At 36.7% G+C, this 27,990-nt stretch overlaps 3 protein-coding genes across 8 annotated transcripts; all 3 read right to left on the reverse strand.

Annotated features, from left to right (window-relative positions):
- Nucleotides 1-1,473: 1,473 nt before the first annotated feature.
- LOC133870721 (uncharacterized) lies at nt 1,474-5,993 on the reverse strand. Of its 3 annotated transcripts, none has more exons than XR_009900775.1 (3): nt 5,576-5,992; nt 3,780-3,829; nt 1,474-1,600 (listed from the first exon to the last, which is right to left on the reverse strand). XR_009900775.1 is itself a non-coding variant. In XM_062307923.1 (2 exons), exon 1 carries the CDS (start codon nt 5,930-5,932, stop codon nt 5,591-5,593), a length of 342 nt encoding a protein of 113 aa, XP_062163907.1. In that variant the 5' UTR covers nt 5,933-5,993; the 3' UTR covers nt 3,941-4,324; nt 5,576-5,590. The 3 variants fall into 3 exon arrangements, 1 of the variants encoding a protein (XP_062163907.1); XR_009900774.1 differs by having other exon boundaries at nt 1,474-1,610; XM_062307923.1 differs by lacking the exons at nt 1,474-1,600; nt 3,780-3,829 and adding an exon at nt 3,941-4,324 and having other exon boundaries at nt 5,576-5,993.
- A 345-nt stretch (nt 5,994-6,338) lies between these two features.
- Nucleotides 6,339-11,769, reverse strand: LOC133870720 (cytoplasmic tRNA 2-thiolation protein 1). 2 transcript variants are annotated; one of them, XM_062307920.1, is made up of 10 exons: nt 11,403-11,767; nt 10,819-10,933; nt 9,855-9,997; nt 9,148-9,267; nt 8,782-8,894; nt 8,611-8,703; nt 8,467-8,507; nt 8,124-8,190; nt 7,902-8,013; nt 6,339-6,965 (listed from the first exon to the last, which is right to left on the reverse strand). In XM_062307920.1, the coding sequence occupies exons 1-10, from the start codon at nt 11,502-11,504 to the stop codon at nt 6,801-6,803; spliced, it is 1,071 nt and encodes a 356-aa protein (XP_062163904.1). In that variant the 5' UTR covers nt 11,505-11,767; the 3' UTR covers nt 6,339-6,800. The 2 variants fall into 2 exon arrangements, with proteins under 2 accessions (XP_062163904.1, XP_062163905.1); XM_062307921.1 differs by lacking the exon at nt 9,148-9,267 and having other exon boundaries at nt 11,403-11,769.
- Nucleotides 11,770-13,266: 1,497 nt separating this feature from the next.
- On the reverse strand, nt 13,267-27,252 carry LOC133870479 (ubiquitin-like domain-containing protein CIP73). 3 transcript variants are annotated; one of them, XM_062307616.1, is made up of 18 exons: nt 27,032-27,252; nt 25,720-25,866; nt 25,483-25,600; nt 24,579-24,686; nt 24,363-24,481; nt 24,182-24,265; nt 22,207-22,380; nt 22,053-22,122; nt 21,828-21,976; nt 18,164-18,328; nt 18,012-18,083; nt 17,350-17,470; nt 16,926-17,231; nt 16,654-16,814; nt 16,344-16,565; nt 14,581-15,216; nt 13,835-13,990; nt 13,267-13,659 (listed from the first exon to the last, which is right to left on the reverse strand). In XM_062307616.1, the coding sequence occupies exons 2-18, from the start codon at nt 25,846-25,848 to the stop codon at nt 13,588-13,590; spliced, it is 2,862 nt and encodes a 953-aa protein (XP_062163600.1). In that variant the 5' UTR covers nt 25,849-25,866; nt 27,032-27,252; the 3' UTR covers nt 13,267-13,587. The 3 variants fall into 3 exon arrangements, with proteins under 3 accessions (XP_062163600.1, XP_062163601.1, XP_062163599.1); XM_062307617.1 differs by having other exon boundaries at nt 16,344-16,559; nt 24,363-24,484; XM_062307615.1 differs by having other exon boundaries at nt 24,363-24,484.
- Between the last annotated feature and the right edge of the window lie 738 nt (nt 27,253-27,990).

Raw genomic sequence — 27,990 nt, forward strand, 5'->3', positions numbered from 1 at the left:
GTATCTCTCTTCTGTAATCTTGGATTCAGATTTTAACGGTACTTCTACTGCTTCAGCCTCTTTTTGGTAGTTGTCATTGTTCCCAAGTGAGGGTTCAGATAGGTTCGCCTTAATTCGTGCTCATTTAGCTTCTGTAATCGTTTTGTGTGACCCCTTAAGAGGACCGAGTCACTTATTTAACCTTTTTTTTTTACTTTTTGTAATTATTTCAGTACTAATTTAATTTGTTTTGAGTCTATTTTTTGGGAGCCCACCCCTTTTTTCGTTTATAGGATCGTCCACTCATTCTTCCTTTCGGATCAGAAGTGGAAATGATCCTCCCATATAACCTTTTTTCTTATTCAAAACTTGAAATCTATTTTGTTTTTTTAACACATTTTAATTATTGAGAGGCATAATGGCATATATGTTTTGAAAAATATTACATGTACTTAAACTTTTACAAATAGAGTCTTACTAAGATGAAGTGTAGCTTATTTATTGGTACCCGTAACATTTTTTTTTATTAATTGTTTTGATCATTTCCAATGAATAAATTCCACATCAGTTAATAAGGTTCCTTCTCTTTACAAATCACTACTCTCCTTTTTGCACCAAAAGCCATGAGGCTTCCCTACCCCCTTTTCTATTTCCTTTTCCTTCCCCCTCTCGTTGCTTACACTTCCTATGAGGTCCCTATCATGCTATAACTCTTTCTAGCCCTATCCGCCTCATTGGAGGCAATTTATTTGCTTTTTATGCTTTTCGTCTCCATAACAAAGTGTTCACCAACTTCCACCATCTTCCTCCACCGTGTTTTCTGTGATTTTTGGATAAGTTGTAGGATCGAAATCTTTAAATCTAGATCTACGCTCATCTGTCCAATATTGCACGACACGCACCTCACCAGTAGATTCACCAGTGTATTCTGCTTCGCCGTGTCTCCATCCGCTGTCCACACATCGGAGCGTAGCGTGCACGCGCTAAGGAGTTTGTCTCCCTTTTTGGCACGTGTGGCCACGCACTCCGATTTTCGACGGATCTCAGTGGTTCCTTGCGATACCCACTGGAAAGAGGCTTTTCAGGGACGGCGCATGGCCTTTGCGTGCCGCCTCTAGCAGCTAACAATTCCTCTCCTCCATCGAATCTGTGTTGTTGTTTATGTACCTGTATTTGTTTTAATTTTCGTTGTATTTCTAGGCTTTTCTATTTCTGCAACTTTTTCGTGTTTGTCTCTGTCTTGGTATTTTGGTTCTCCAGACTCTTTATGCACCACAAACTACCTTAAATTCTTGGCATCTGTGCTAAGAATCATTTTACCCGCATATTTAGAAGTATTGACATCACGTATTTACCTACTTAATTTTTATTTTAGGTTGCCCGGCCTTGTTGCTATAATTTCTTTTCATGTATTTAAAAAAAAAAAAAATTGTGTAAAGCACCCATTGTAACCTTTTTTCCAAGTTGAATAGGAAAGAGAAAAAAGAGAAAAGAAAAGAAAGATAAAGGATTCTTTTGGCTGTCACATGGAGGTACAGATGACATCGTGAGATAATAAGGACAAATAAATAAAGAAACAGAAAAAGTAAAGGTTCAGTTCCATAGAGCTCCTCCCTGACCTCTGTTGTCATCTAATTTCAAGGAAAATACATATTAGATCCTCAATGAGAAATTTAATAGAATTTTCAGAAACTTTTAATATTATAGAACAGTCGGTGCAGGACTCAGAACTAAGAAGACTCGAGTTCAATTAAACCAATTCTTTAACACAGCAATAGAGCAAATATGGTGCCATGACTTTGAAAGCTAGAAAAAAATAATGTCTTGCACTCGGTTTTAAACTTTTTAAATTGAATTGTAGAAAAAATTTCAACTCAATCTATTAAATGTTAAATCTCTTAATTCTATTAAAAATACATACAAAAATAAAAATAAATATCAATTAATAGACTAATTATCTCTATGCAATGAGTAATGCTACTCTTCACATACATTTACTACACCCATATTACATAGGTCGATGACTCTACGTGACATTGTAAGTGGCAATAAAAAAAAGTCACTTCAAACACATTACAATATAAAATAGATGTAATAAATATGCATAAAAAATAACATTTTTTTTGTAAGTCTTTACTATCGGGCCGACAAGTAATGCTAGGAATCATATTTTTATCATTCAAAAGTTGATGAAGCTTTTAAAATCACTATTAGATCAAAATCCAAGAATAATCCATCTAAAATCTAATAGTAATTTTAAAAGTCATATTAACTTAAAATGATAAAAAGATGGTCTTTAATATTACTCCCTTCTTTAAACCTCAATCATTTGTTTGGAATTCAATTATTAAGATTTTACCATATCAGCAATTATCACTATTAAAATATAAGTAAATATAGTAGCTATTGAGATAGTAATTGTTGAGTTGTTAAAAGTGATAATTGATGGTAATCACTAATATGACAAAATCTCAACCATTGAATTTCAAAATAATGGTTGAATTTTATTTTATTTTATTTTTAAAAAAAATTAATGGATCTTAATCCCCAACTCATAATTTATTGGTGCATGGCGATCTCAAATCCTAATTTACAAGTGGGTAAAAGTGCAAGATCCAATCCATTAAATGTGAAAGAATTGAACACTACACGTGATAAATCTTAATTTACGAGTGGGTAAGAGAGCAAGATCCAATCAATCAAATGTGAGAGAATTGAACACTACACGTAGTAAATCCTAATTTACGAGTGGGTAAAAGAGCAAGATCCGATCCATCAAATGTGAGAGAATCGAACACTACACGTAGTAAGTCAGTAACCAATACTAAAGACCTTGACATTTGACACTATCGACGTCCCACTTATTACAAACGTCCATGTCGGCCAAAGAGTAATGTTATAACCATCTTTTTATTCTCTAAAATTGACGTGGCATTTAAAATTACCATTAAATTTAAGATAAATCACTCTTAAATTTGATCTAATGATAATTTTAAAACAAACATCTAAAAAACATCTTATAAAGCTAATGTTACAATGTTTAGTAGGGCCATTGGATATATATCTATACATATTTAACAAGAGTTATCCGATGGTTATTACACCTTGTCACATCAGCTTCATGAGATATTTGTAAGTGTAAGATGTTTGTATAGCATATAGCATTCCTCTTCAAGAAATTTATTAGGTAGAATACCCTAAATATTATTAAAAAAAAAACTATGACTCCCTAGAAACCGCCAAACCTATCACTTTTGTTCTTTTGTTTCTGATGAACTGGACACACTAATAAGCAATAAGTATAGACAACAATTAATCATTATCCTTTAACCTTACGCCTAATATCACGTTTGACCTTCCTCGATCAACACGATCTTAGTTTTCTGTAGGATTTGACATGCCATTTTCGTGCATTACATACTGAAAAGGACATGAGCATGAACATGATGTAATTTATGCACGACTTGTTCATATTTCATTATGACACTAATGAAATGAAATCCCACAGAGCCTAGCTAATGGAATAGGATCCTCTGCCTTCCTGTGATTGTATTTTTCAATAATAGGCTTAGACGTAATCAAATATTACATGCACCCTGGGGGTCTCATAGTTGGTGGGTTAATAATCACATCTCTATTACATGTGCCATCATTGGAAGGCCTTGTTAGATGAATGATTTAATATTCAATTTAAAATCATGAAATTCGGGAGCCATATTGACCTAAAACGCGACATATCAAGGACTGCCAAATATTAAAATGTCTTTTAACGCGCTCCAAAAATTGAATTACATACGTACCTGCCTGGTATAGTTAGGTGTGTCTGCTGCTGGTTCACAGGATCCTTCCACTGCAATCAATGGGCATGTTACACTAAAATCACACATGGTAGGTAAGCAATGATCACGTTACATAGCTGTTCAGACATAAATATGCTGCAGCTTAATCATTTCATAAAAAAAATATCTAAAAATGTGAAATACCAACTTGTGATAACTCCCCCTTCCCTGCTAGGCATTTGCTCGTAAAAGGAAAGGGGAAAAAAAAAAAACAAACTTGCGATAACAAAGTTTTTCCTCTAATCCATTCTATTATACTGTCGTGTGCATGTAACTAGAGTTGGGTGATGGGCTCAAGGAAGTTACTCAAGTCCACGCGTTCCGCAATCCCATTAGACCCTTCTTCACGTAGACACCTTTTTCACACCCATACACTCTTCTCTGCTTTTTCTTCAAAATCCAAATTCAATTTTCACTGAAAACTAATGGATTCTTTTCTATCTCTCATGGCAATGCCCCAATGCCAGGTATTTCCCCCCCATAAAATAAGTGTTAAGGTTCCAACTCTACAATATAGAATCAAGAAGTTGATGGTCCCAGTTAGATGACAAATTGTACTAAAACAGCTAATAGAATATAAAAATGCTAGAGCTACAATTCTTTTACAACTTGTTAACAAGTGTCAGTATGTGATTGTACAGTATTAATTTTTATTTTTTTGGTGGATGACGTGGCTACAATCACATGCTGACAAGTGCTAGCAAGTTGTAAAAGTGTTGTAAATGTAGCATTGCTCGATACAATATAAACCGTGATCATGAGGCCCCGGCTTTAGTTGTAAGCATTCAATAAAAAATGTCACTAAAATTGCCCTACCCTTAATTACTGTTTGTCAATTTTCGCAGATTAGTACTCATTCTGAAATGAAATTTAAAGTGAGGGCAGAGAAAGCTTGGGAAACAATCAGGCAATTAAACCAGAAAGCCACCATGAGAAACAAATCAAACTGTTATTTTATAACCAAATCAGCCTTCATTTGAAGCCATATCTGCAAAGTAGGTCTAACTATTACCCAAGTTAAATAAAAAAGAGATACTACATACCCCCACACACACCAATCCGCTGAAAAGAGCCATCTCCAATCCCCATCAACTTCTCATCTCCAACTAACTCTTTAAGACCTACCAGAAGAGAACTGGTCGGGGAGCACAGGTATCTCATAAAGAACCTGCAGGAAAATCTCCAACCATCTTGCAATATCCTTTTTCCTATTTAACTAACCACTTAGTTAATGAGTCGGGCAGAAAATTCAGCTACTAGTGGATAGTTCATCAGACTGTTTTTCCCTGGTAATTTTCACTATAAAAACAATTCTACAATTTGATATTAGAACCAATACTCAAAAGCCCTATATCAATCTGAACACAAATTAAATAAAATTCTATAACCCTAACTCAACCAGAATAATGGGAGACTCACTCAAACCAACGATTCGTCGTCATTGTCAACCCAACCAGGGAGTCAACAAAACCTAAACCCTGAATTGAAGCAAAATACAAATTGCCTTAATCGAAGAACACGAAACATGTACAAGAACCCTAAAAATTACGTAAATTTCCTATGACATGCCACATTAACCGACTTGAAAAGAGGAAAAAAAACACTTAAAAAAAAAAACCATGAGATTATGAACCACCTCACCAAAGCCTTTCAAAATTCAAGTTTCTCTTCGTCCAAATTACGGTCAAAATGACCACATTACGCTCAAGAACTCACAAAAGCCCTAAATGCAGAAAACGCGAAAATCAAGAACTCACAGGGACAGTCAACAGTCACTTCGGTTCAATCAAATCTTCCTCGCCGAAGAGAAGGCGAAGCCTGGAAGCGAAGCGGCCGGTAGGCTCGCGCGAGGCCTCGTGGAGGAGGTCGCGCTTGATGTTCCTCATGCGCTCGGCTAGGGTTTCTCGCTCCTCTTTCAGATCCGACGTGTCCTCTCGGAGGTCGTGGATTCGGTACTTCTGGCCCAACGATCTGACGCTCAGGAGCAAAATCCCCGTCATCGCGAAGAACTGTATGAAGCTGTGCTTGTGCTTCCTTGCGTTCGCAAAGAAGGGTAGCGATTTCTTAGGGTTTTGTGCGCCTGTGGCTGAGCTTTGTGGCGCTGAGGAAGCCATGGATTAAAGACTGCAAGACCCCAACTGAACTGATTTTAGGCTTTCAGCGTTTTTTAGACTCATTTGGCTCTAACGTAAACAGTCATTTCAACTGAAAACGGTGAGTTTTGAGCCGGCTGTGCTAACCGATTTTTTGGATTTGTTAACGAGTAATACACTCCCATTTTCCTCCCTCTTTCACTCCCTAACATAAAATATTGTCCTCCATCTCTAGTTGCAACCATCCTATCAGGGGAGGCGGTCACCACCGCTTCCAAAATTTCGGTTGGGGCGGTTGCAACCCATTGAAGAGGAAGGGCAAACTTTTTGGGCCGACAAGACACTGCCACGTCACCACCATATCAATAAACATTTTTTTTTTTTAGAACCACTCTAGCTTTTCCTTAATTTATATATGTTCTATCGATAAAATCTAAATTATTTAATTAACAATAAAACTTAAAAAAATTAAAAACTCAATCGAAGTTACCTACAAAACAACTACAATAACCATCTACAATAGTAGACATCATCCTCCACCATTGATCCCCTGAAAACAAATAGGTTTGTACTGAAAGAAAAGACACAGCAACTGGCTACTTCCGCCGTCGCTATAGCTGAAGCAAGTTTCTCCATGGAAGAGACTCCCCCCACATCTTTAACTCTACAAAAAAAGAGGAGCTCCTTTCCTCTAATTGGCTTGTTTTTCTTTTACCTTGCCATCTGTTTTAGTTCCTATGAAATCACTAGTCTCAATTCAATCCATGATGTTTGGATGGATTATACCCTTCCAAGAGCGTTGAGGAGGCAGTAAATTCCATTGTTACGATGTGCATTGAGACCCAGTCCCGGGAGTTCACAAAGGCAGAAGTGATGCACAGGTGCTACATCAGAAGTCCAAAGTTCCACATTGCTTGCTTTCAATACTTTTTGTTGCATTACTTTCTTTTGTTCCCTTCTTACGATCATTATTAAGACCTCGACTCCGCCCAATTCCCAGCTTTGGCAAACCCCGATTCAGTCCCTCAAGCAAAACACAAGCTTTACACCATTTCTGCACAATAAAACAAAAGGAACATGAATACTCGGATGCTCTACTAGGTTATCACACACGTGTGCATGAGCACACGGACAAAACAAGCAATTTAATTTTGGTGGTGGAGGGGATTGCACTGAATTTTTTTGAAGGGTGCCATCATTAATAAAGGTTTAAAAAATCCCTATAAATCATATTTTTTTTTAACAAATTTTCAGGGGTTCAGGGGCCCATGTCGTGCTCGTAATCATATGCATGCAAAACACCCCGACACATGCACAAAAACAGTCGAACACAGAAGAAGGGGAGGGGCTGGCAATGTCAGATAATGATGATGACAACAATTTGATTTAGCCAAGTCCAATCTCAGAATTAAGCCCTTACGAAATAGATTCCCCTAAAACTTCTAAAACTAGTGCTAGTTTTCAGAAGAAAATTACAAGCAAATGTGGTACTTGATCTCATAAAACCATCACGCCAGCGAGAGGAGCAGACATGTTTTCATAGGATGAATGATTGATCGTTTCCTGCTAAACATGGGGCAGTCTAACTTAAGGCAAGATAGCCTAACAAAACCAGAGCACACTGTCACCCAAAATATTGCAAGTGCAGATGCCCTTCTAACCCTAGGCAATAATAAACATGATTGTCTAATAAGCAGATTATTAATTTGGGCCATCAATAGTAAATCTTTTTGTATGATCTCTTCGTAATTGGGAAGTTCAAGTGAAGCTTAAAATTTTGCATTAGGGGACAAAAGCACAGGTTCTATAGTTGACATTAGCAGTAATAACGTACAACTGAGTTTGGGTTAAACACATAAGGTCATGGAATATACTTGTAAATGCAGTAAATAAGTCCAAATCATAACTAATTTCAATCAGATATAAGTCTCCAATTTTTAATTTTATATTTTAAAGTTTTATTTCAGAAGGAAGTAGAAGCAAAGCTTACCTGGCTTGAAATGTAGCCACAGCGTTCACAAGTCCCTTGTTCTGGCATTTTTGTAGAAGTGGAAATCCTGAAATTCTCCCCTGATTGGATGATGTCAAGTATGGCCCTAGGTCTGCCTCAGTAAGACGACAGATAATATGCCAGACTTAGAATATAATTGAACTAACTAATAAACAACTAAAATGCCAACCACTGACGAAGCATTCTCAACTAGATAAGAACCTGATCCTTTCCAAATCCTTTATGAACTCACGAGCAAAACCACGATATGCATTTGGAGAGTAAATGCCTGAAATTTCAAAAACAGGAAAAAAAATCTCAGTAATTAGTACAATCTAAGAACCCAATCAAAAAAAAAAAAGTAGGACACTAAAAGGAAGAGACTGTGATTGATTGACTTTAACCAAAGCAGTTCTATATTGGTAAGACCAGTTGCAAACTTGTTAAAATACACTAAAACTTTTTTATGCATAAGCCTAGGCCCTTTGAACTACACAAGGAAACTAATGGAGAAAGTAGCAACAAGTCACTAAAAAAGTATTAAAGAGTGGAATAACAAACATACATTCGGTGGAGAAGTAGTCCAGCCGCTTAAAGTATGCATACGTGGACATCTGGTTAAGGTTTCAAAAGTAATACCAACAAATTAAGTAAATGACAACACATTAGAAGACTGTCACGACCATTGAGAATTTCAAAATAAGGATATATAACAATCTCCTTCTCATATGTGTACTTAAAAGGTTTGCATCTTGGAATTGGTCCATCTTCACCGGTGATTATTGAAGTGCATCTACTCAATCTACGAGGCAAAGCACCAATAAGTTTACTGCACAAACCTTTAAAAGAAACAACAGAGAGGAGTTGAAAATGCATTCACCTAGCAATATCACCTCGTAAGATGTTTAAAAGAACTGTTTCAGCAATATCATCCGCATTATGCCCAGTAGCAAGCTTGTCGACTTTCAACAACGCAGCACCTCGATCAAGGGCCTTATAAAGAAACCCATCAATTCAACCATCTCATTTTGCCTTAATTATCACTACTGATAAAACTTAAACCCTTGTGCTTAAAGACTACATAAGTATACAGAAGAGTGCTTGGTTCAGTATCAAATCATGCTAAGCATGCCAAGTGTTAATACTCAGTGCCAAGTGCCAGCCACCGACAGCAAAAAAAGGTAGGACTATCCGATTATAATGAACATACAAGTGATTATATATATATATATGTAATGTACTATACCTGGCGACGGAAAACACCACAAAAGGTGCAATTATTCTTCAAACCTATCATCTTCACTATTTCATCCATTGTCCATCCATACAAATCCTTGTATGAGACAATTTTTAGCGGTAGTCCATACTGAAAATGAAAAATTAGAATGAGAGCCAGTCATCAAATTAATAGAACAAATCAAAGCAAATCTAGTCCAAAAAGATATAGAACACCAAGAAAGGAAATTAACAAGTCAAAACATTCGAACACTTAAAGCTTTAGAATGCTCTTCAAACCGTATACAACACCAAATAACAATCATGAACAAGCAAAGAGGTTGGCACTGCAACAGCCCTCAAGCATTGGAAAAAACAGAAGTAATTGATTTTATAGATCAACTCCAAATCCAGATGCAAGCAAAAATAAACCATGAGTTGAAAAATATCACATGATCGAGTACACACACGCACACATACTTGGAACTATACAAGCTGTTCATCATGTTTCTCGAAAATTCAGGAAGAATATGACCACAATCTTTTTGGAGAATTACAACTTTATTAGGTATCTCATTCTAAACATAAAAACATGAAATGGAAGCCAGATTTAAATGGAAAAAAAAATAAATAAATAAATAAAAAAGCTGCCTGGAAAATTGTGGTGAAAACTTACTGAGAGAACAATATGAATAAAAATGACAGGAGCTTATTAAAAAAAAATATATATCTGCTCACCTGAACTTCATTTCGTTTGACGGTTTCAAGAGAGTCGTCCCTGTATCCTGTAATGCCTTCATCAACTGACAAGAGGAAGAGATCCAGGCCATAATTGTGCCGCCGGTTCAATTCTGATAATACACAAGCAAGGACTGTGGAGTCTGCAAAAGTGGGAAGAGATAATGAGAATAAACCTTAAAAAAAATAAAAAAAAATTCCCTGAACTTGACATGTAACTTATTGAACCAAGATGGCTGGACGTGCCACAGCCTCTGCTATGGTATAATCAACATGCCAAAAGAGATAAAGATGGACTACCAACAAAACATGAAACCAAGAAGTGAAAACATAATCAAACAGGACATGAAAACAACTTATAACATGAACATCTACTTAGAACCAAAAGTGGAGAGATTAAGCATAACTAAATTCTACTTCTGATCCAGCTCTACCCCTATCCTAGGGCTACTTGCGATTGTAAAATTCTGTGGGTTAAATGATTCAACTAATATCTCTTTCTTCTATGAGGGAAATTTTAACCATTTCAAAACATGTTCAGAAAAACTCAATGACGTCTATTCCTTGTCATAATCTGGGGAGGAGAGTATCCGTTGATCACTTGACCAATTCAATCAATCCTCATATACCCCAACTGTTTATGAACAAGTAATATTGTCGCTCTTGGAACACTCGCAATGCACACATTAGCATTTTACCTGCTAAAACATGATTAAATTTCCATTCTTTCGAATAGACCATACGATGCATCCCTTAGTATATGTTGATTATGAAACATTTATTCACAACATTTTGCATTTTGCACGGCTAAAATAAGATATGTGACTATTTTTGCTTCTTTTGACAGGAAGTAAACCTAGTGTACCTCCTGGGACCTGATTCATAACATACATACAATAAGGAAACAAGCATAGTCACCGCAATTTTATAGAAGAATCGAATAAGAAACAAGCAAAGCATTCACCTTTTCCACCAGAAGCACCAATAGCAATGCGTTCACCGGGCTTGAATAACTGGTTCCCCACAATCACCTGATGGATCTCCTCCTCAAAGACCTCATAGAAACACTCCCTGCAAATCTTCACAGAGATTTAAACCTTTCAGCCCTACCATCAATCTTTCTTTTTCAATTCCATTTTGAGTACAAATTTTTGAAATAACATATCCACATAAATGTATGCACCCTAAACCTTCAACCCTATTGACACTAACCAAGTGGAGAGCAAGAAGCAATTAGCGGAGCTCAAATATGGCTTCCCTTCAACTACAGAATTATTATTATTAATGAAGAACAAATAAAGGCAGCTGAATTAGAATTATAACTCAAAATTTTCAAAATTCTTTTGTTGGTGAACTTTTGATGGTAACTCGGAACGAGTTTAATTCAAAAATCTAAGAAATACAAATTTTTATTTTTATTTTTTGATAAAAAAACGCGTGCAATCTGGTCAGCCTTCACACTCAGCTTCACCAGTTTTTGGTGAATTGATTCAAAAGCTTTCCATAAACAGCGAATTCAATAGAAGAGAGATAAGGGGGCAGAGACACCTGCTCGAGGGTTTTGGGTCTTTTGAGGGCGGCCCTTCTCTTGTTACAGACGCAGCACAGACGACCACCGGCCTTCACGGGCTTCGCCTCCACTGCCGCCATTTCAACCACTTCCGTTGTTCGCGTCGGCTCTTTTAGGGTCTGCTAGGTTTGCATAGATTTAACGCAATTCTGATGATGCTTTTGTTTTCTTATGTTATGAGCCTGATTGTTATGGGCGCTGGTGCGTGGGAAGCTAAAAAGAAGGAGAAGGAAATGAGGCGTGGAAGAAGGAACTATGTGCGTGCGGAAGAAGAGCCAGAAGTGCGCGATAGGAGCAGAAGACGTGCAGTGATGGATTGCAGTTATGGTCGTGGCGTCGTGCAATGTGTATCTCAAGGCAGTGTTAGTGACTTAGGTCGAATGGGTTTGCCATTTTAAGATCTGTAATTTAAAAATAACGAATTTTAAAATGTGTTTTTTAAAATTATAATTTGGCTTTTAAAATTGTAAGTTGGTCTTTTAAAATTTTGCGTTTTCAAAAAATACCCCATCGCTTGCGATTTGAAAAGGCAGTTTTCTGCGTTTTCAATTTGCAATTTTTTAAAAACGCAATTCTCAAACAGCTTATTTTTCGCGATTTGGTTTAAAATCGTATTTTTTCTCTACAAAATCGTAATATTAAATGCACCCTTAGTGCTTTCTAGAATTAATGGGATAGTGGGCTACATGTAATGGGGTATGGGTAGTTATTTTAGTAGTTGGTCAATTATGTTGTTTTAGTAGTGGGTCAGTTGAGGTCCAGAAGATAGTAGCCTCATCAAAATAGTTTTTTTGTTATTTTGGTGAGCCAATTTGATGAAAACACTAAAAAATCACTCTCAAAATTGCATGCCTGTTACTCAAATTACCAGGTCCATAACATCTTATAATATCAGATCATTTTAATTAACTATTTTTCGTTCTGTTAAAATTATTGACAAAAAATAATCACGTTATTAATCGAACAACGTCAAATTAGTTGGGTGAAAAATAATCACTGGAGTTGCACATAACAACATACCACGGGTAATATTGGAAACGATCAGTTGGGTGAAACATTTGTGTTTTGCGTGATGAGTTCAAGTTGTGGCGAAGTATGGACACAAAACTATATAAATCAATTTTAACCTGGCATATTTAATTAAACAAGTAAAATCCCTTAACATTAACCCACTAATTTCATATTAGATAAATATCGAGTTTGCAGGTTGTGTAAAAAATTACAACCCTAATGTCATATATTGAATTTAGATTGTGTCAAAACATAAATATAAGATTATATTGATCAACTATAACTCAACTCAACTCATTTAATTACGTAAGATCTCTCAACTCTAATTCGTTGATTTTGCATTAGATTCATACCGAATTCGTCGTGTTAAAATTATCAGCCCTACAAACAGCATTATCTAACAATAGATTGGGTATTACTAGCAATCCTCCTAGGCTCCTACTCTTTTAATAGCTCTATGGATTCCCAACTTTGAGAATACATGCAAATACGTGTAAGAGCTTGTTTTAAGAGAACAAGAAAGAAGAGCCGTAGAGTTGCAGTACTTGTTGATATATCAGATTTTAAGTCACATCAAGACATAAATATAAAATTATATAAATCAATTTTAACTCGACCCATTTAATTAACGTATTAGACCCATCAATCCTAACCCGCTATTTTGTGCTCAACTCGTGTCAAATTCAAAAGTTTGTGTCAAAAATTGCCTAACCCTTCATAAATACGATCAAAGACTGTTATCCTGCATTTTCATATGAATGTTCTGCTTTTGAACTGTTGCAAGTATTAGAAATAAGCGGCAGCTGCTACGCGGCATTTGCGCGCACAAAATAAAATCTTCAAGACCAACGTGTATAAAAAGGCTAGAGATATTAGACACGGAACGCCGTTACAGTCGTGCATCATATCTCTTTGGTCCTCAAAAGTTAATTGATACACATACTACGAACCAGATGCAAGTCTGTAACAAGCAGATAAACTATAATTTCAAAGCACATCATGTTTTGCAAACCTACATTGTACAAGGATTTCCGAGTAACTGTAAAACAAACTGAAAAAACCCCTGAAAAAGTGAACAATTACCAGCAAACCTAACCATTCTATAATGCCCACTTGGGATTTTTTTTTTTGGGGGGGGGGGGGGGGCTTTGGTTAGCGGTTGTCCGGCCCAGAGTCACCCGGGAGTCGTTGAGAAATGTCCCGTCGTAACATCTCTGCATATTCCTGGACAAACCACAAAAATCTCATGAGCATATGTACAACATATACAAACAATGAGATTCATAGCTTTTAAAGCAGTCAAACGACGAGCCACCTTCGCCTTCCCCTTTACACAGGCAAAAACATGCAAGTTCAAATTGATTATGAGTTCACAAAATCAAAACATTTGGACGCTTACATTAGCAAGACCTTCATCGCTGCACAACTCATCCACAAGATCTCTGGAACCACTTCCGCTACCAGATAATTGAACTGCATTTTCAACTACAGAGCGGAAAACATCTCCTGGTGGATTCAGATTCTCAATCCTCTGGGCCACCTGTTGAAGGTCGATCTGAAAAACAGAAAAAGACAAAATTACAGCGGAATATGTTAACACATAAAACAGAAGCATCTACAGAAATAATTATCAGCCAAAGAAAATAGCAACACCAAACACTAGTTCCATATAACTACCAGTTATGGTAACAGATTATCCAAATCGATGCAGAAATACAGGACATTGTAAAATACAGATTTCTTATAGGAAAGGTATGAAATTTAATATTAAGCACCAAAGCCCACAAAACAATAATCATGACAACAAATAGTAATATCAAAAGTGATGGTATTAACATAATCTAACTAGTCCTTTGTTTAACAACAATTACTATACAGATTTGATTTCCAAAACTTCGTATGTAAATAGAAGTGCTCCATAACTGAAACACGTCCATGAATGACCTGACGCAGTTCAATGAGGTAGCCGTCTAAAATCAAATCAAGGTATTGCAGTAGAGTTTTTTTTGACAAAGCCATGGAACTAGATTCACATGCAAAACAAGAACAGTCAGTAGATTTCACTGACTGCCCCCAAGGAGTAATGAATGTAAAAGAGCCAAAAATAAAAAATACATTTCTTTAGTGAATGTGTGCATATCAAACCTGGAAGTTTTGTTCATTTTGTTTGTCATCACTGCTCAGCCTCTCATTATACCGTGACTGCGGTTCAGCTTCAACAGCAGAAAAAAGTTGAGAGGGGGTTGACCTACCGCTGAGGGCTTGGGATACAATGGGCATCATCTGTTGGAACATCCTAGGCAAATCAAGGCCACCGCCTTGGCCTCTTCCGAGCCCTGAAAACATGTTTCCTAGATCTTGGGTGTCGACCTGTTGAACAATTTGATTGACCGTATTCCTCATCTGTGGGCTCTGAGAAAACTGTTGCAACATATTCCTAAATAAATCAGGAGAGACAACCCCAGTTTGCTCTGAAACACCTGTCACCAAACCATTTAAAGCAGGACTTTGCAGAACCTGGGACATTATATTTGCCATATCAATCTGGCCATCAGAACCTTGCCCTCCCAGAGGTCTACTGTCCATGACCTGCCCAACTGCAGAGGGTAGTTGTCCCTGCGACTGCTCATTTGCATTCATACTACTTACAGCAGAGCTATGAGATGCTAGAGATTGCAAAATATGTTGGCCACTTGTCCTAATCTGCTGATTTTGATCAACAGAAGAACTGGTTGTACCACTATCACCACCAGTCACCTTTCTTTGTTGCATGCCTCGTCTCTGATTGCATTAACAATAAATGGATTTAGTAAGACTATGGAACATATGATGCTCGATCATGTCACCTAAAGCACCCGAAAACTAAGCAATGTACCTATAGCTTACTACTTAAATAGAAACTAAGCAAAGTGGCACATGGTAGACAGTCATTCAATACAGAGAACCAAGCCCGAGGGAGAATCAGCAAGTATTAATTTGAAAATATACAAACCCAAGCCAATAGGTCTAACATTTGACCAAAACCAATCAAGACCCGGTATACAACAGGCATCTAGAATACAAAATACAATTACGACACATTTAGAAAATAAAGACATTACATTTTGTAAAATTTATGCTACCCTACAATGTTTTCTGTACATTAAACTAATAAAAATAGCATAACAAGTAAAACCAGAACAAGAGAAAAGCATTTATCTTAACATTAAGAAGAAAAATGTCACAAATAAAGCAAAAGGACAAACTAACTTATATAAGACATTTTTTTTTTTTTTTAATAAGTAATTGACCCTAAGAGGAGGGGGGAAGGAAGATTCGAACTGGTGGCCTCCTTTTCATGAGATGTGGCCCCTAGCCGATTAAGCTACCTCTTGGGGTTATATAAGGCACAATTGACCAAGAATAAAGAAAGAAAATTTTTAAGATTCCCTATAGCAAGTTTCACATGTAAAGTTTATTTTCAGTTATTATGAGTGTTTTAACTATTCTATAAAGAACATAGATTGTTAATTTCCCTCCTTTTCGGAATAACAAAATACAACAAAACTTATCAAAAAAAAAACAAAATACAACAAATTTGAGTAAAATATCCTGTCATCTAGCAAAGCATTTTGAAGTTACACGCGAGCTCAAAAACTGCACACTACCTGACCTTGCAATTTAGCACAAAAATAATCATTCACATAGTTCTGTCAACACTACTAGCATTGCAGTCAAAGACAGCGGAGGACCGATCCAACTGTAAGCCGCAGATGTCCACTTCCAATAAAGTGTTGAAACATTACACCAACTAAACCATGTGTGTAAAGTTGAATATATAGCAACACTTTACAGAGAGATTTGACATATTAAATAACTTTGAATAAATTATTGTATACAATATTAATAAAAATACACAGTTAGCTTACCTTACGTTCCAAACCTCCCAGCCCTAATCCAACTGGAATAGCTTTGGCACCCTCAGTTGTATCATGCTTCTGATCAGATCTCAGAGCATTTTCCGGTACATATTCTGACTTTGCTGCAGTTCCTCCACTTAAACAACTCAGGGAACTTCCAGAGGAGTCAGAAACATCTTTCAAGCCACTTGAAGCATCATTATTACTTACTTGGTCAGCTCCAAGCTGGTGCTGGTTAATGAATAAATCAGTACAAGATTCAAACAACAATTTAAAAAATAAGTAGGAATACAATCCCCATATTGTGCACAAAATATACCTTCTGACCTTCACTTCCAGGTGTGCACCCAGGTACGGATGCACCTGATTCCCCAACTCTACTGACTGAGTTGACTGTCATGGTATTTGGCTGTTCAATCCCTACATCACTACGTGCACCAGATTCGACAGATGAATTTTGAACCCTTGACTCTGCTTGACCTGCATACAGAAAGAACAGCTTGGTGAGTTGAGTAGCATTATGTTTATTAACATCTGAACACTACATGGGTTCAATATAAATTAAACAATTAAAAAAAAATGACTAACTACCGGATGAAACCATGCCCTCTCCGTGCATATTACCAACCAAAATTCTAAACTGTGACTGGAGTTCAGATAAAGCAGAGGATAGTTGATGGTCAGCAGCCTGCTGTGAAACAGAAACACCTAGACCAGGTTGTGCTACACCGGAACTTGCAACGCCACTATGTCCTGCCGCAATTACATTTCTCAAAGGTGGCACCCTTGTTGCACCTGAATCACCAGAACCAGCAGCACTACGATGTTCTCCCTGCATTCCTTGCACATTACTTGCCCTTGCACCAACTGCTGAAACAATTGGCGCGAGCGAAGTACCTGATATTTAATAGCATCAGATCACCATATAGAAGGTACGTGATGCAGGTTAGTAAAAAAAAAAATCGTTTTTCTATATAAGTAATAAAAAATTCTATTAGAGAAAACAGTTTCTTACCAGCATGTATATGAATGTTTATGTGCCTTGGAGCATTCCCAATACCAACAGGACCAAAAGTCACAGGATTTGATTGAGGAACAGCACCACCAAAGAGGGAGCTGGTTTGAAGAGGAAAAGGCTGCAAATAGTACAAGATGGCCAATGCATAATTGACATAAAAACCAATGCAGTCATTTAGAAGCCATAGCTACCAAGCTAATCTACTTTTTTCCCCAAGTCTATTAGCTTGTTTTTTTCTTATAAGTCTGTCTATTACTTGTTATAGTTATTTCACCGCACCTAGTAGATTATTCTATTTGTTCTCCACTTGGAGACTTAGAATATGCCTTTGAATGTACTTACTAAGATCAATGAAATTCAATTAGACATCATAAAGCATCAGCCAGCATGAACTGGTCTTATAGAGTTTCAGGAGAAATACTATTATTGCTGAATACAAATGATTTAGAGAGGAATGATTCAGTCAGGCCTATCACAACAACTATTGTGAATAAGTTACTTACAATGTTGCCACTATAACTTTGCAATAATCTATTGATGATCAGCCTTACGCATATCTTGCAAATTCCACAACTTCCTAACCTAGTCAAGATGAACGGGTACTTGAAATGCTTAATGCTATGTAAATGAATTGATAAAGTGTGCAGTCATTGACAAACCTGAACCATTATAGGATTCGGTCCTGATGGAGATATATAAACTGCAGGTCCAGCATTTAAAACATATTCTGCCTGCAAATTGAAAAACTAGAATTCTAAACGCTTTCTAGTCATGAATGAACTAAAGCACAGAGGAAGGATAAGACCCATACAGGAGACTGTCCCATTCGCAGAGTCAAAATTGTGCGACCAAGCTCAAGAAGAAGAGCACCTAAATGTTGCATTGCGAGCCCTAATTGCATTGATTCTGTCTGTATTTGGCCCCTTATGGCGGGATCAGAAGAAGATCCCTCTTGCTCCAAGCGCCCTGCAATATGCTACGAAGTTGCAGCATGTTACAAATAGCACATAATCAGATATAATAAGGTAAACAAATGTAAAACTGGCACATCTTAGCGAACCCCAAACTCGTCGAGTCGAGTTACACTTTGAAGCAATAAGAATTATATATGCAAAACAAAATAGGACAGAATTCATCAGATTTCAAAATGTGCCATTTAGCAATCATTGAATAATTAATGTATCATCACATTAAAATGTTCTACTCAGAAAGTGCAGTGATATAACCAAAGCTATGTATTAATTTTCTCCACAACTTAACTGTAAGTATCATTAAGGATCAAAAGCTTGTGCACTAATTCATTAAGGATCATGTGTCTCCATCACAATGGAACATGTAACATGTATGGCACAATACAATGAGCTGGTCGACAATATGCTTCATAATGTTTGCCACAATCATTGGCTACACTAAAATTGACCCAGTGGGGGCATGGCAGATGACTCAAGACCAGAAAGAGACTCCTATGGATTAAAGTATGCAGCCCAGGGCCTTCTCTTGCTTTCATTCATATGTTTAAAACTTGAATTGCAATATAATTTCTCTGTTCACAGAACCTAAAATGCAATGTAAACTATGTAAAAAGAGGACCTATTTCACAATCAGAGATTAAAACTTGACAAGTCATTTGTTGGTTTTACATATTGCCAGTTGTTTTGATGCCACAACCAAGCATGTGTAGTAGTATATCCCCTTCGAAGCCAAAAACTCAGGTTATAGCCTGAGACCATTACTCCTTTTGGTCCAGGAACAAGTTCTCAAGGTAATTTAAGAGTTTGTTCCTATCTAAACACGATTCTAAATTTATTTTGTAAGGGGTAATCTGGTAATTTATGCAAAACCGGGCAGCAGCTACGTGAGTGTAACTAGGGTCTATTAGATACTAATAGGCCTCTATCATGTAGAACTTTAATTGGCTCAAACTTTCTAAAAGATTGTAGGTTGTAATTAAAACACTATTCCCAAAAAATAGGGAAGAGTTCAACGGTGCTCCAAATAATTTGACACTTTTACTAATGAGAATTTAAGCATTTATTTTTTAAAAAATATATATATATTTTTTTTTATAAGTAAAAGAGATTTATAAAAAAGAGTAAAAAGGCGCCCCTAAGTACACCGGGAGTATACAAAGGAACGGCCAAAGCAACCAAATAAAACAAACAAGCCCAAAAAAGCTAAAACCCACGGCCCAAAAAGAACACCCACAAAACAACCCACAGGAAAACCCAAAATCCTATAACAAAACACCTCAAGACCCTCGAAAGCTCCCTCTAGCCTTGGACTTTTGGCGAGCTACCATCTCATTCAGAAAAGCCAAGCACCTCTCGCGGCGACTGTCAACAAGAAAGGAGAGTCCTCATGTCTCCTACTCCTGATCAATATTCCAGCAATTTTTGGAACACTGAAAGAATAACCCATAACATCCCCCCATCAAGCACACAACACTGTCAACAAATTCCCAACACAATGTTGCTACCGTTCTCAGCAGTCTTCATAACCCCAGAACAATCCAACTCTCAGCCTTTTCTAACCTTCTTTAAACCCCAATTCTAACTCTTGTTTCTTATTTCTACGCTAAACTCGGATCATGAGATTTAATAACTTTTTTTTTTTTGATAAGTAAGAGAGGTTTTATTAAAAAACGCAAAGCGCAATCAAGTACACAGGGGAGTATACAAGAAAGGCAATTAAGAAGAAGAAGAAAACAAAACAAGGAAATCGTTATAGCTAATCACTAGAGGTGCGAGATACGCAGCCGTCCAAGAGTACAAAGAATGAAGAAAAAAGGAAATGAGCTCCTCTATGGTTCTTTCTTTGTCCTCAAACTGTCTATCGTTGCGTTCCCTCCACAAGCACCACATAAGGCAACAAGGAACCATTTTCCACACGACCGCACTCCGAGAGCGTCCACCCGTCCACCAACAGGCGAATAAGTCTATCACCCAAAGAGGCATCACCCAAGACAGACTAAAGCGACTAAGGATGGCATACCAAAGAGCGCGTGCAACCTCGCAATGAAGAAGAAGGTGATCCACAGTCTCCCCGTTCATTTTGCACATGCAACATCTATCAATCACAATGACACGCTTCTTTCTGAGATTGTCCAAGGTAAGGATTTTCCCAAGCGCTGCCGTCCAAGAAAACCTTACATTTCTAACCTATAGCCACTGACTGACCATAATGATATTTTTTTGATATATCAAAAGGTTAAACAATAAAATGTCATAATGATATGTCAAAGTGATGAATCCACAAGAGAGTATAACCATAGGGATATATCAAGGGTTGAACAATAAAATGCCATGTTCCATCATACAGCTGCATATTTTTAGAAGTGTACATATGTCTCCTTCATGGTTTATATATTTCAAGTCATCGACTGTATAATATTACATTCTTTCTTATAGAAAAAAATAATATTACATTCTTCATTCTCACTATAAACATGTATTCTGCAGGCAAAACCATGTTCCTCTTTTATCCCATGACTAAAAGGAGATTAGAGAAACTCGGGAATCCATTCAGAGTTCTTATTGTTGACATATATTCCCAAAAAGAATTTCAGAGTGGGTCTACTGAACAAAAAAATAATAATGAAAGCCTCTTCTCTCTTTCCCTCATTATAAAATGTTCCAAAAGTTACGGACAAACACAAAAGCTAAAAAGTTGATCGCATCCACAAAAGAGGAAAAAAAGCTTGTTTGGTAACTTGTTTGAAAAGACTTTGCTCTCTGTAAACACAAAAACACACTACTTTGAAAATAAGTTATCAAACGAAACACTTTTTTTATGAATAAAATGAAACACTTTTCAAACAAAAATACAAAACAATTTTAAAAAAATAAAAAATAAACAATTTTTAGATATTTTCCTAAAAATGTTTTGAAAATGCAAATGCTTATTTTTTCAGATGTGAATGCTGATTTGTTATTTATAAAAACTACTAAAAATATTACACAAAATTAGAAAGGTGGCTGTGTGACCATCCTCAATGGAGGAGGCACAGCCACCCCCAAACAAGATGGAGGGGGGGTGGCCACGTGACCAGTAGCCAAGATGAGTGGCCAAATAAGTGTTTTTTTTTTTTTCCTATTTAGACCACCCATGATTTTATAATTTTTTGATTTTGTTTCTTTTATGTTTTGAAAACATTTCTCAATTTTTTGGCTTTTCAGAAACACTAAAACACACTTTTCAAAAAGTTTACCAAACAATTTTGATCCCACAGACAACACTTTTCAAATGTGGACGCCATTGCAAACACTTCTCAACTTTCTATCACATCAAAAACTCTTTTCAAATCAAAACACTTACCAAACATAATGAGTATTATCTAACACAAAGCCCAAAAAGAGGTAGACAACAAATATACACAAAACAAAATTATGATGCAAGACTTTAATATAAAAGGTCAAAACCCCAAGAGGAAGGAAACAAAACCAGCAAAATTGTAAGCAATGTGATATAGTGATTACAGATAGTGCAGCAACAGCATGACCACTGAGAAGCCGTTCCGCATGACGCAGGACAATGCTCAATGATTCAGGTGTACGCAACCCTTGTGCATTGGTAGGTAATTCCACCCTCGGTAGATTACCAGTGTTGGTTGAAGATGGCTGATAACCTACATCAAGGAGAACTGGTTAATTTTCTGGAGTTATTTGCAACTACAAGATCAGAAGGTGCTTTGGAATAATCACCATTTTGTGAGAGTGTATGCTCCATGCGATTCATAAACTCGGAAAGAGTGCTCAAAGAATCAGGAATAGGCTGAAATGGGAAAAACAGGTATATATTTAAGAGAAGTTAAATGCAAAATGCAAGTGGACCATCAACAATGGAATATGTCACTACCACATGAAGGGAAGGAACAGGTACAGCTGCTGCAGCCACAGGGATTTGCACAACTTGAGGTAAAGATGGGAATGGTTGACTAGGAAATGCCTGCCCAGACTGTGCTTGATTTCCTACCTGGGGCTGACCTCCAACATTACCTTGCGTCCCTTCTGCTTCGTTTCCTTGGGGAGCCTGACCAAGAGCAGTTGGGCATTTTTAAAAAAAGAAAAAAAAAAAAAAAGTGTGTATGTATGTGTGTGTAATATACTTTACATGAGAACAAAAGTCAATTAACCCTTATAGGGTCAAACTTTCTTTAACTTTAAGGGCACGTTTGATATGCAGAATAGCTATTCCATTAAGAAAATAAATAGCTATTAGTGGAAATGAAAGAAGATGGAATTGAGTAACTATTCATATTATTTAATTTGGTGACAACACATCTATTCTCATTGGAATTGACCAAAATTACTAAAATACCCAATATATATATATATATATATATATATATATATATATATATATATATATATATAAGGAAAAAAACTAAAAAAAAATTATTTGGTGGCCGACCATCCCAAAGGGTGACCGCACCACCTGGATTCAACTATTCATGCTCCACTTTTTGATTTGCTCTAATCGTAATCTTTCATTGTGTTATGGTTTCATAAGCATAGATGCACTGTGACTGATCGTACCGGCTGAGGGCTAAGCCTGCGTTTTTTCAGTACAATGGTACTTGGGCTAAGATCAAAGAGTCGAAAAAGTGTTTCATTTCAGGTTGATTACCTTATCCATGTACAGAAGGTCAAGCCATGGCCCGAATCAGTCTTCGAAATCTGCTCAATCTGTGGTGGTTCAGTGGGAAAATGGTGATAGGAATTCTGGGTCCTTTACTTGTGGTGTTGGGGATGGGACGATTGGAATCGGCACGTCTTTCAGGCTTCTAATCTATGTTTTCTTATTTTCTTTTTTTTCTTTTTCTTATTTTTTTTCATATTTAGGTTTGCAGAAAAACAAAATGTAAAATTAATGGGTTTTTTGGAAAACCCAATCATTTCCTCAAGGAATAGCTATTCCTCTCAAAAAGGAGAGGAATAGGCATGCCTCTTCGTAGGGGAATAGTTATTCCCATAGGAATAGTTATTCTTAAGAATGATGTGCAACCAAACAAAAAAAATAGTAATTCCATACCAAATGTCTATTCTGCAAACCGACCATGCCCTAAAGTCTCTAATGAAAGACAAGCTTAGTCAGAACCGCTGCCAAATCAAAGTTTCTTCTCAAGAACCTCAAGGCAACTCTAGTCTAACATTCATCAGATGTTAGTTGCCATCCAAATCATGTGGCTCCAAATATGTTTAATATATTGCCTTAAGTTAAAGGTGGATACGAAACTAGGAGTGGCTAAAATAGGAGAGAATATGCCCAATAGCAGATGATCCATTATCAAGGTCCTATCATGCAAGCGGAAGAAAGATTAAGGAGCATGCAACAGTCAATATTAATGTGGAGTAGATAAGACAAAAGGTGAGTAATCCAATTTATACCTATCAAACTAAAACAAAGGGGGAGGGGGGAGGAGGTGATACAAAAGCTATAAGTTCAGCATTTTTTTAGTTCACCAAAGTGTTACGCAGTCAACAAGTAAAAAGGAATTTGAGATGTTAAGATAAGTTAATGAATGAGACAATGAATAATATTTACAGCCAGTGGGCAGGATTAATGTGGTTCAAACAGGGATTGCAAGGAAGGTAAAAATACCATAAAGGAGATAAAATAAGGTAGCAAGAAAAACAAATTCATCTATGAACCTCAAAAGAGTCATATCATTAACATGACTCATGAACCAAAAGCCGTAGGTTGTAATTATAGCAGCTGTCTATAGAGACAGAATGTTAAAAATGACCTCTGTGAGAACTGAGATACAAAATGCTTACAACATATAAATAAACAAATGCAATCACAATTTCAACACACATGCATTACTTACCAAAGTAGAGTACTGTGTGCCACCAGTTCCAACAGCTGTAGTCTGGCCACCAAGTCCTATAGAATTTAAAACAGCACCTATAACCTACAATTCAAACAAAAACGCATATTGCCTTCTGGCATACTAATCGACATAAACTAAGACAAAAATTAAAGCAAGACTCTGAGAGCAAAACACTCACCCGGGAAAGGTCGGGAACCATGCCTTCACCTTGATCCCCTACATTAAAGGTCCCAAGAACAACACTGTGTGAAATTTGCCCAACACGATTACGAGGATTGCCAGTACTGGCATCACTTCCTGCTAACTCATGTAAAAAACCACTATTAGTTTAACTTGCAATTGACTATTTTCATTTTTTAGAAATGGTCCAAAACCAATGAACTGCACAAGCAACCTCTATTTCCATTATTCCCAGTAGTCTCTCCAGAACCTGTACCAGATGAAGGTTGTGACTGCGCTGGCTGCCTTTCTACCAAATGCAATGTATGCCCATTTTCCACATCTACAACCAATTAAGGAACTACTTCTGGAACAAAGCGATAAATTGCTCGGTTGCATAAAATGAACCAATTCTACAAACAATGAAGACCAGCAACATAACCACAGACTATCAGATTTACACAGTCCCAGTATGCTCAAAACTTAAAACATGAGAGAGAAACTAAACTAAATCACAACATATAATTTCTTTAAACAGTAGAATACTTCTAACAAATTATATGGTAAATAAACAATTCCAAACTAAATGCTGATAAATGGATTTTGGAGAAGAACAACAGACCAAGTTTTTCCAAGTACATTAATGTCAGCCAACAAGTATTCACAAACACAGGCATGTGTCAGTGATCATCCAAGCCCTTTATAAACCATATAATTAGGACTTGCTTATATATAGCTATAACTATTTTTGATAAGATATATAGCTATAACTATTAACTATATAACTACTGACTTTGACTTATTATGGTTCTCCTTATGTTAAATGCTTGGGTCTCCAGAAGCGAGTGCTCTTTTAACAAGCAACCACATATAAACTCCTAGTAATAACTGATATTGCATCTTCTGAAAACCAAAAAAAAAAAACCGTGTAAATAGAGAGTTAAAAAATGCAGTCCAACCATATAGAAAGTTAAAAAAATTCTGCGTAAGAAGACAAATAGAAAGTTAAAAATTAATATAGCAAATTAATATGATATGTTGTAAATATCCAACCAATTTCAATCGAATACACATGAAGAGGTATTAATAAATGCCTGTGGTAGTACCACACAATGTGATAAGTTAGTGTGTTTGGATACGATACTCAGAGAGGAGATGATCATCCTTTAAGACCCTTCCCCTGAAAATCAGCCGTTGCTGACCAACTGGGATGCCAATTTCATTGGCTATTTTCTCCTTAAATGATGAAACAGGCATCTGAAATAACTCAATAACGACAAAAGAATTAGACATAAAATTTATGCAAGTCACAAATAAACCGATGCTGCCTTGCATAAAGCAAAACATAACTGTGAATAAAGTAGACTGGAGCTCACATTTTTATCCACTTGAAAACTGTAAATATGGGAATCAAGAGTCTTGATATTGAGCTGAACAGTCGAATCTGAGCTTTCCCCAGAAACATTTCCAGTACTGGAACCTTCACTAGAGTACTGACCCGCCATGCTATATCAAATGTAAGTCTAAAACACAGAATGTAGTCAGTCAATGCTATCCACAAAATTCTTATAGGATCAGTGCAAAATACATAGCATATGTGGCATAATATAAAAACAAGACTTTACTAGGCAACTAATGGGTAAAAAGGAAGTTTTGAGGGAAGCAAAAATATTTTCAAGAAAAACATAATCCCCGGTGTCTCACATTGAGACCCACCATAAAAAAGAATCTGAATAGCATGCACATCTCTTGTTAGTCCATAAAAGGAGAAAATACCCAATGCAACACAGCTATATGACATTTCTTGCAGATGAAGGGGGGTGCACAGCAGCATATGAAAATACATTAAGATGCCAACTTTTAACCTCCATTTTATAGCTACTAGCTAAACGTCCTTTTCTTCTCTTAACTTGTGAAAACGAACAGACTTTGCCAAGAAAATAGTCATTGAACCTGATAATGCATTTGCACAAACATAATCAAGATTCACAACATACACATCACAGTAAGAAATCACATACCAAACCCACGACTCAAAATGGACATTAACTTCATTGCCCCACTTCCCCGTACTAAACTCCCATATTTTGGAACTGCAACTGGCACATCTATATAGTGAGACTTACAGGTTCATAAAATGTCTCTTTTCCACTAACCCCACCGCAACCACATTCAGCACATATAGGTATCACGATCGCAAACACATAGAACACAATGCATTTGAGAAGGGAACCGCCCAAAAAATAGAGGGGTTTTAATTCCAAAATATCACTTAGATTGCGCTCTCTTTCGGTTGAATTTAGATAATCTCAAAAGCTACATTTTTGCCAAGTGTTTCTAGCAAAATGAGATTATCAAACCCTAACGCTCAATAACCACGCGAATGCACATACTCCAGACCTAAAGTTTGTCTCAAATCCAGAACCCAACCCTATCATTAAAGAGCCAGGGCTTGTACGAAAACAATCCAATAAAAAAAAAATCCAAAAATATAATCAATTCAACAAATATAAAATCAAGGAAACGAATCCTGAAAATCTCAGCCACAATCAACTGTTGCGAGCATTTCTAGGTCAACACGCTGCCAGTCGCGATAAATATATCCAAGAATCGAATTAGAGATTTTAGGAAAATTCGAAGAGAAAGAAAATTTGTGTGCGGGAGAGAGAGAGAGAGATGTAAACTAACCTTGTTCGCGCGGATGGCCGGGAATTAGAGGAGATGAGAGCAGACTTGAGAGGGTGTGGATTTGATTTGGTCGCCGAAAAAGTGCAAAGGCAGTGTACGGATGACTTGGTGTGTAAGCAAAGAGGGAACTTTTATTAGGTTTTTAGAGGTTCGTGCACACGCAGAGCTAGGCTGGGTAGTCTGGTCTGTTTTATGAAAGCAATTCCAGAAGGATTCTATATGAAGGGGGTACTTAATATCAATAATTAATTTATATATATAGAGATGAAGGGGGTACTTAATATCAATAATTAATTTATATATATATATATATATATATATATATATATATATATATATATATATATATATATTGTGAGAGAGGGAGAGAGAGAGAGAGAGATAGAGAACAAAATGTTTTTCAACAAAATCATTTTTCAAAAAAAAAATATTTTTTCTAAAAATATTTTTAGAAAATAACTCTTGCACAACATGTTTTGCAAGGTCTTAAAGACATGAGGTGGGTCTTATGTGGTGGGTTCTACCACATGGGTCCCACGTGAGACACATCTTATGTCTCTAAAGTGGTGCCCAACAATTGCAACTGTTGTGCACCAATCACTCTTCAATATTTTTTAGCGTTTGGCTCTTACAAAAAAATACTACCAGCGAAAAATTACCGGCAACGAAATTCGGTCACTGACGGCAGGATTCCGGCTCTAACACCCCGATCTCATATTGGGAAGAGATGAATAGTTCACATAGAGTGAGTGGTTTATATAGATATTCATGGGTGCTAAGTCCCACATTGCCTAGTTACTAGATGAAACTGGACTTTATAATGGATTCTAAGGAAGCTTCAAATTGACTAGTCCTTTTGAGGTAATAGCGCAGATGTGGCTAGCGTTTTTCCTTGGGTCGTTACAAATGGTATCAGAGCCATCTAGTAACGCCAGGTCATGTGGTACTAGAGCACCGCA

This window comes from Alnus glutinosa, chromosome 6, assembly GCF_958979055.1.
Source record: "Alnus glutinosa chromosome 6, dhAlnGlut1.1, whole genome shotgun sequence".
NCBI classification, from domain to species: Eukaryota; Viridiplantae; Streptophyta; class Magnoliopsida; order Fagales; family Betulaceae; genus Alnus; species Alnus glutinosa.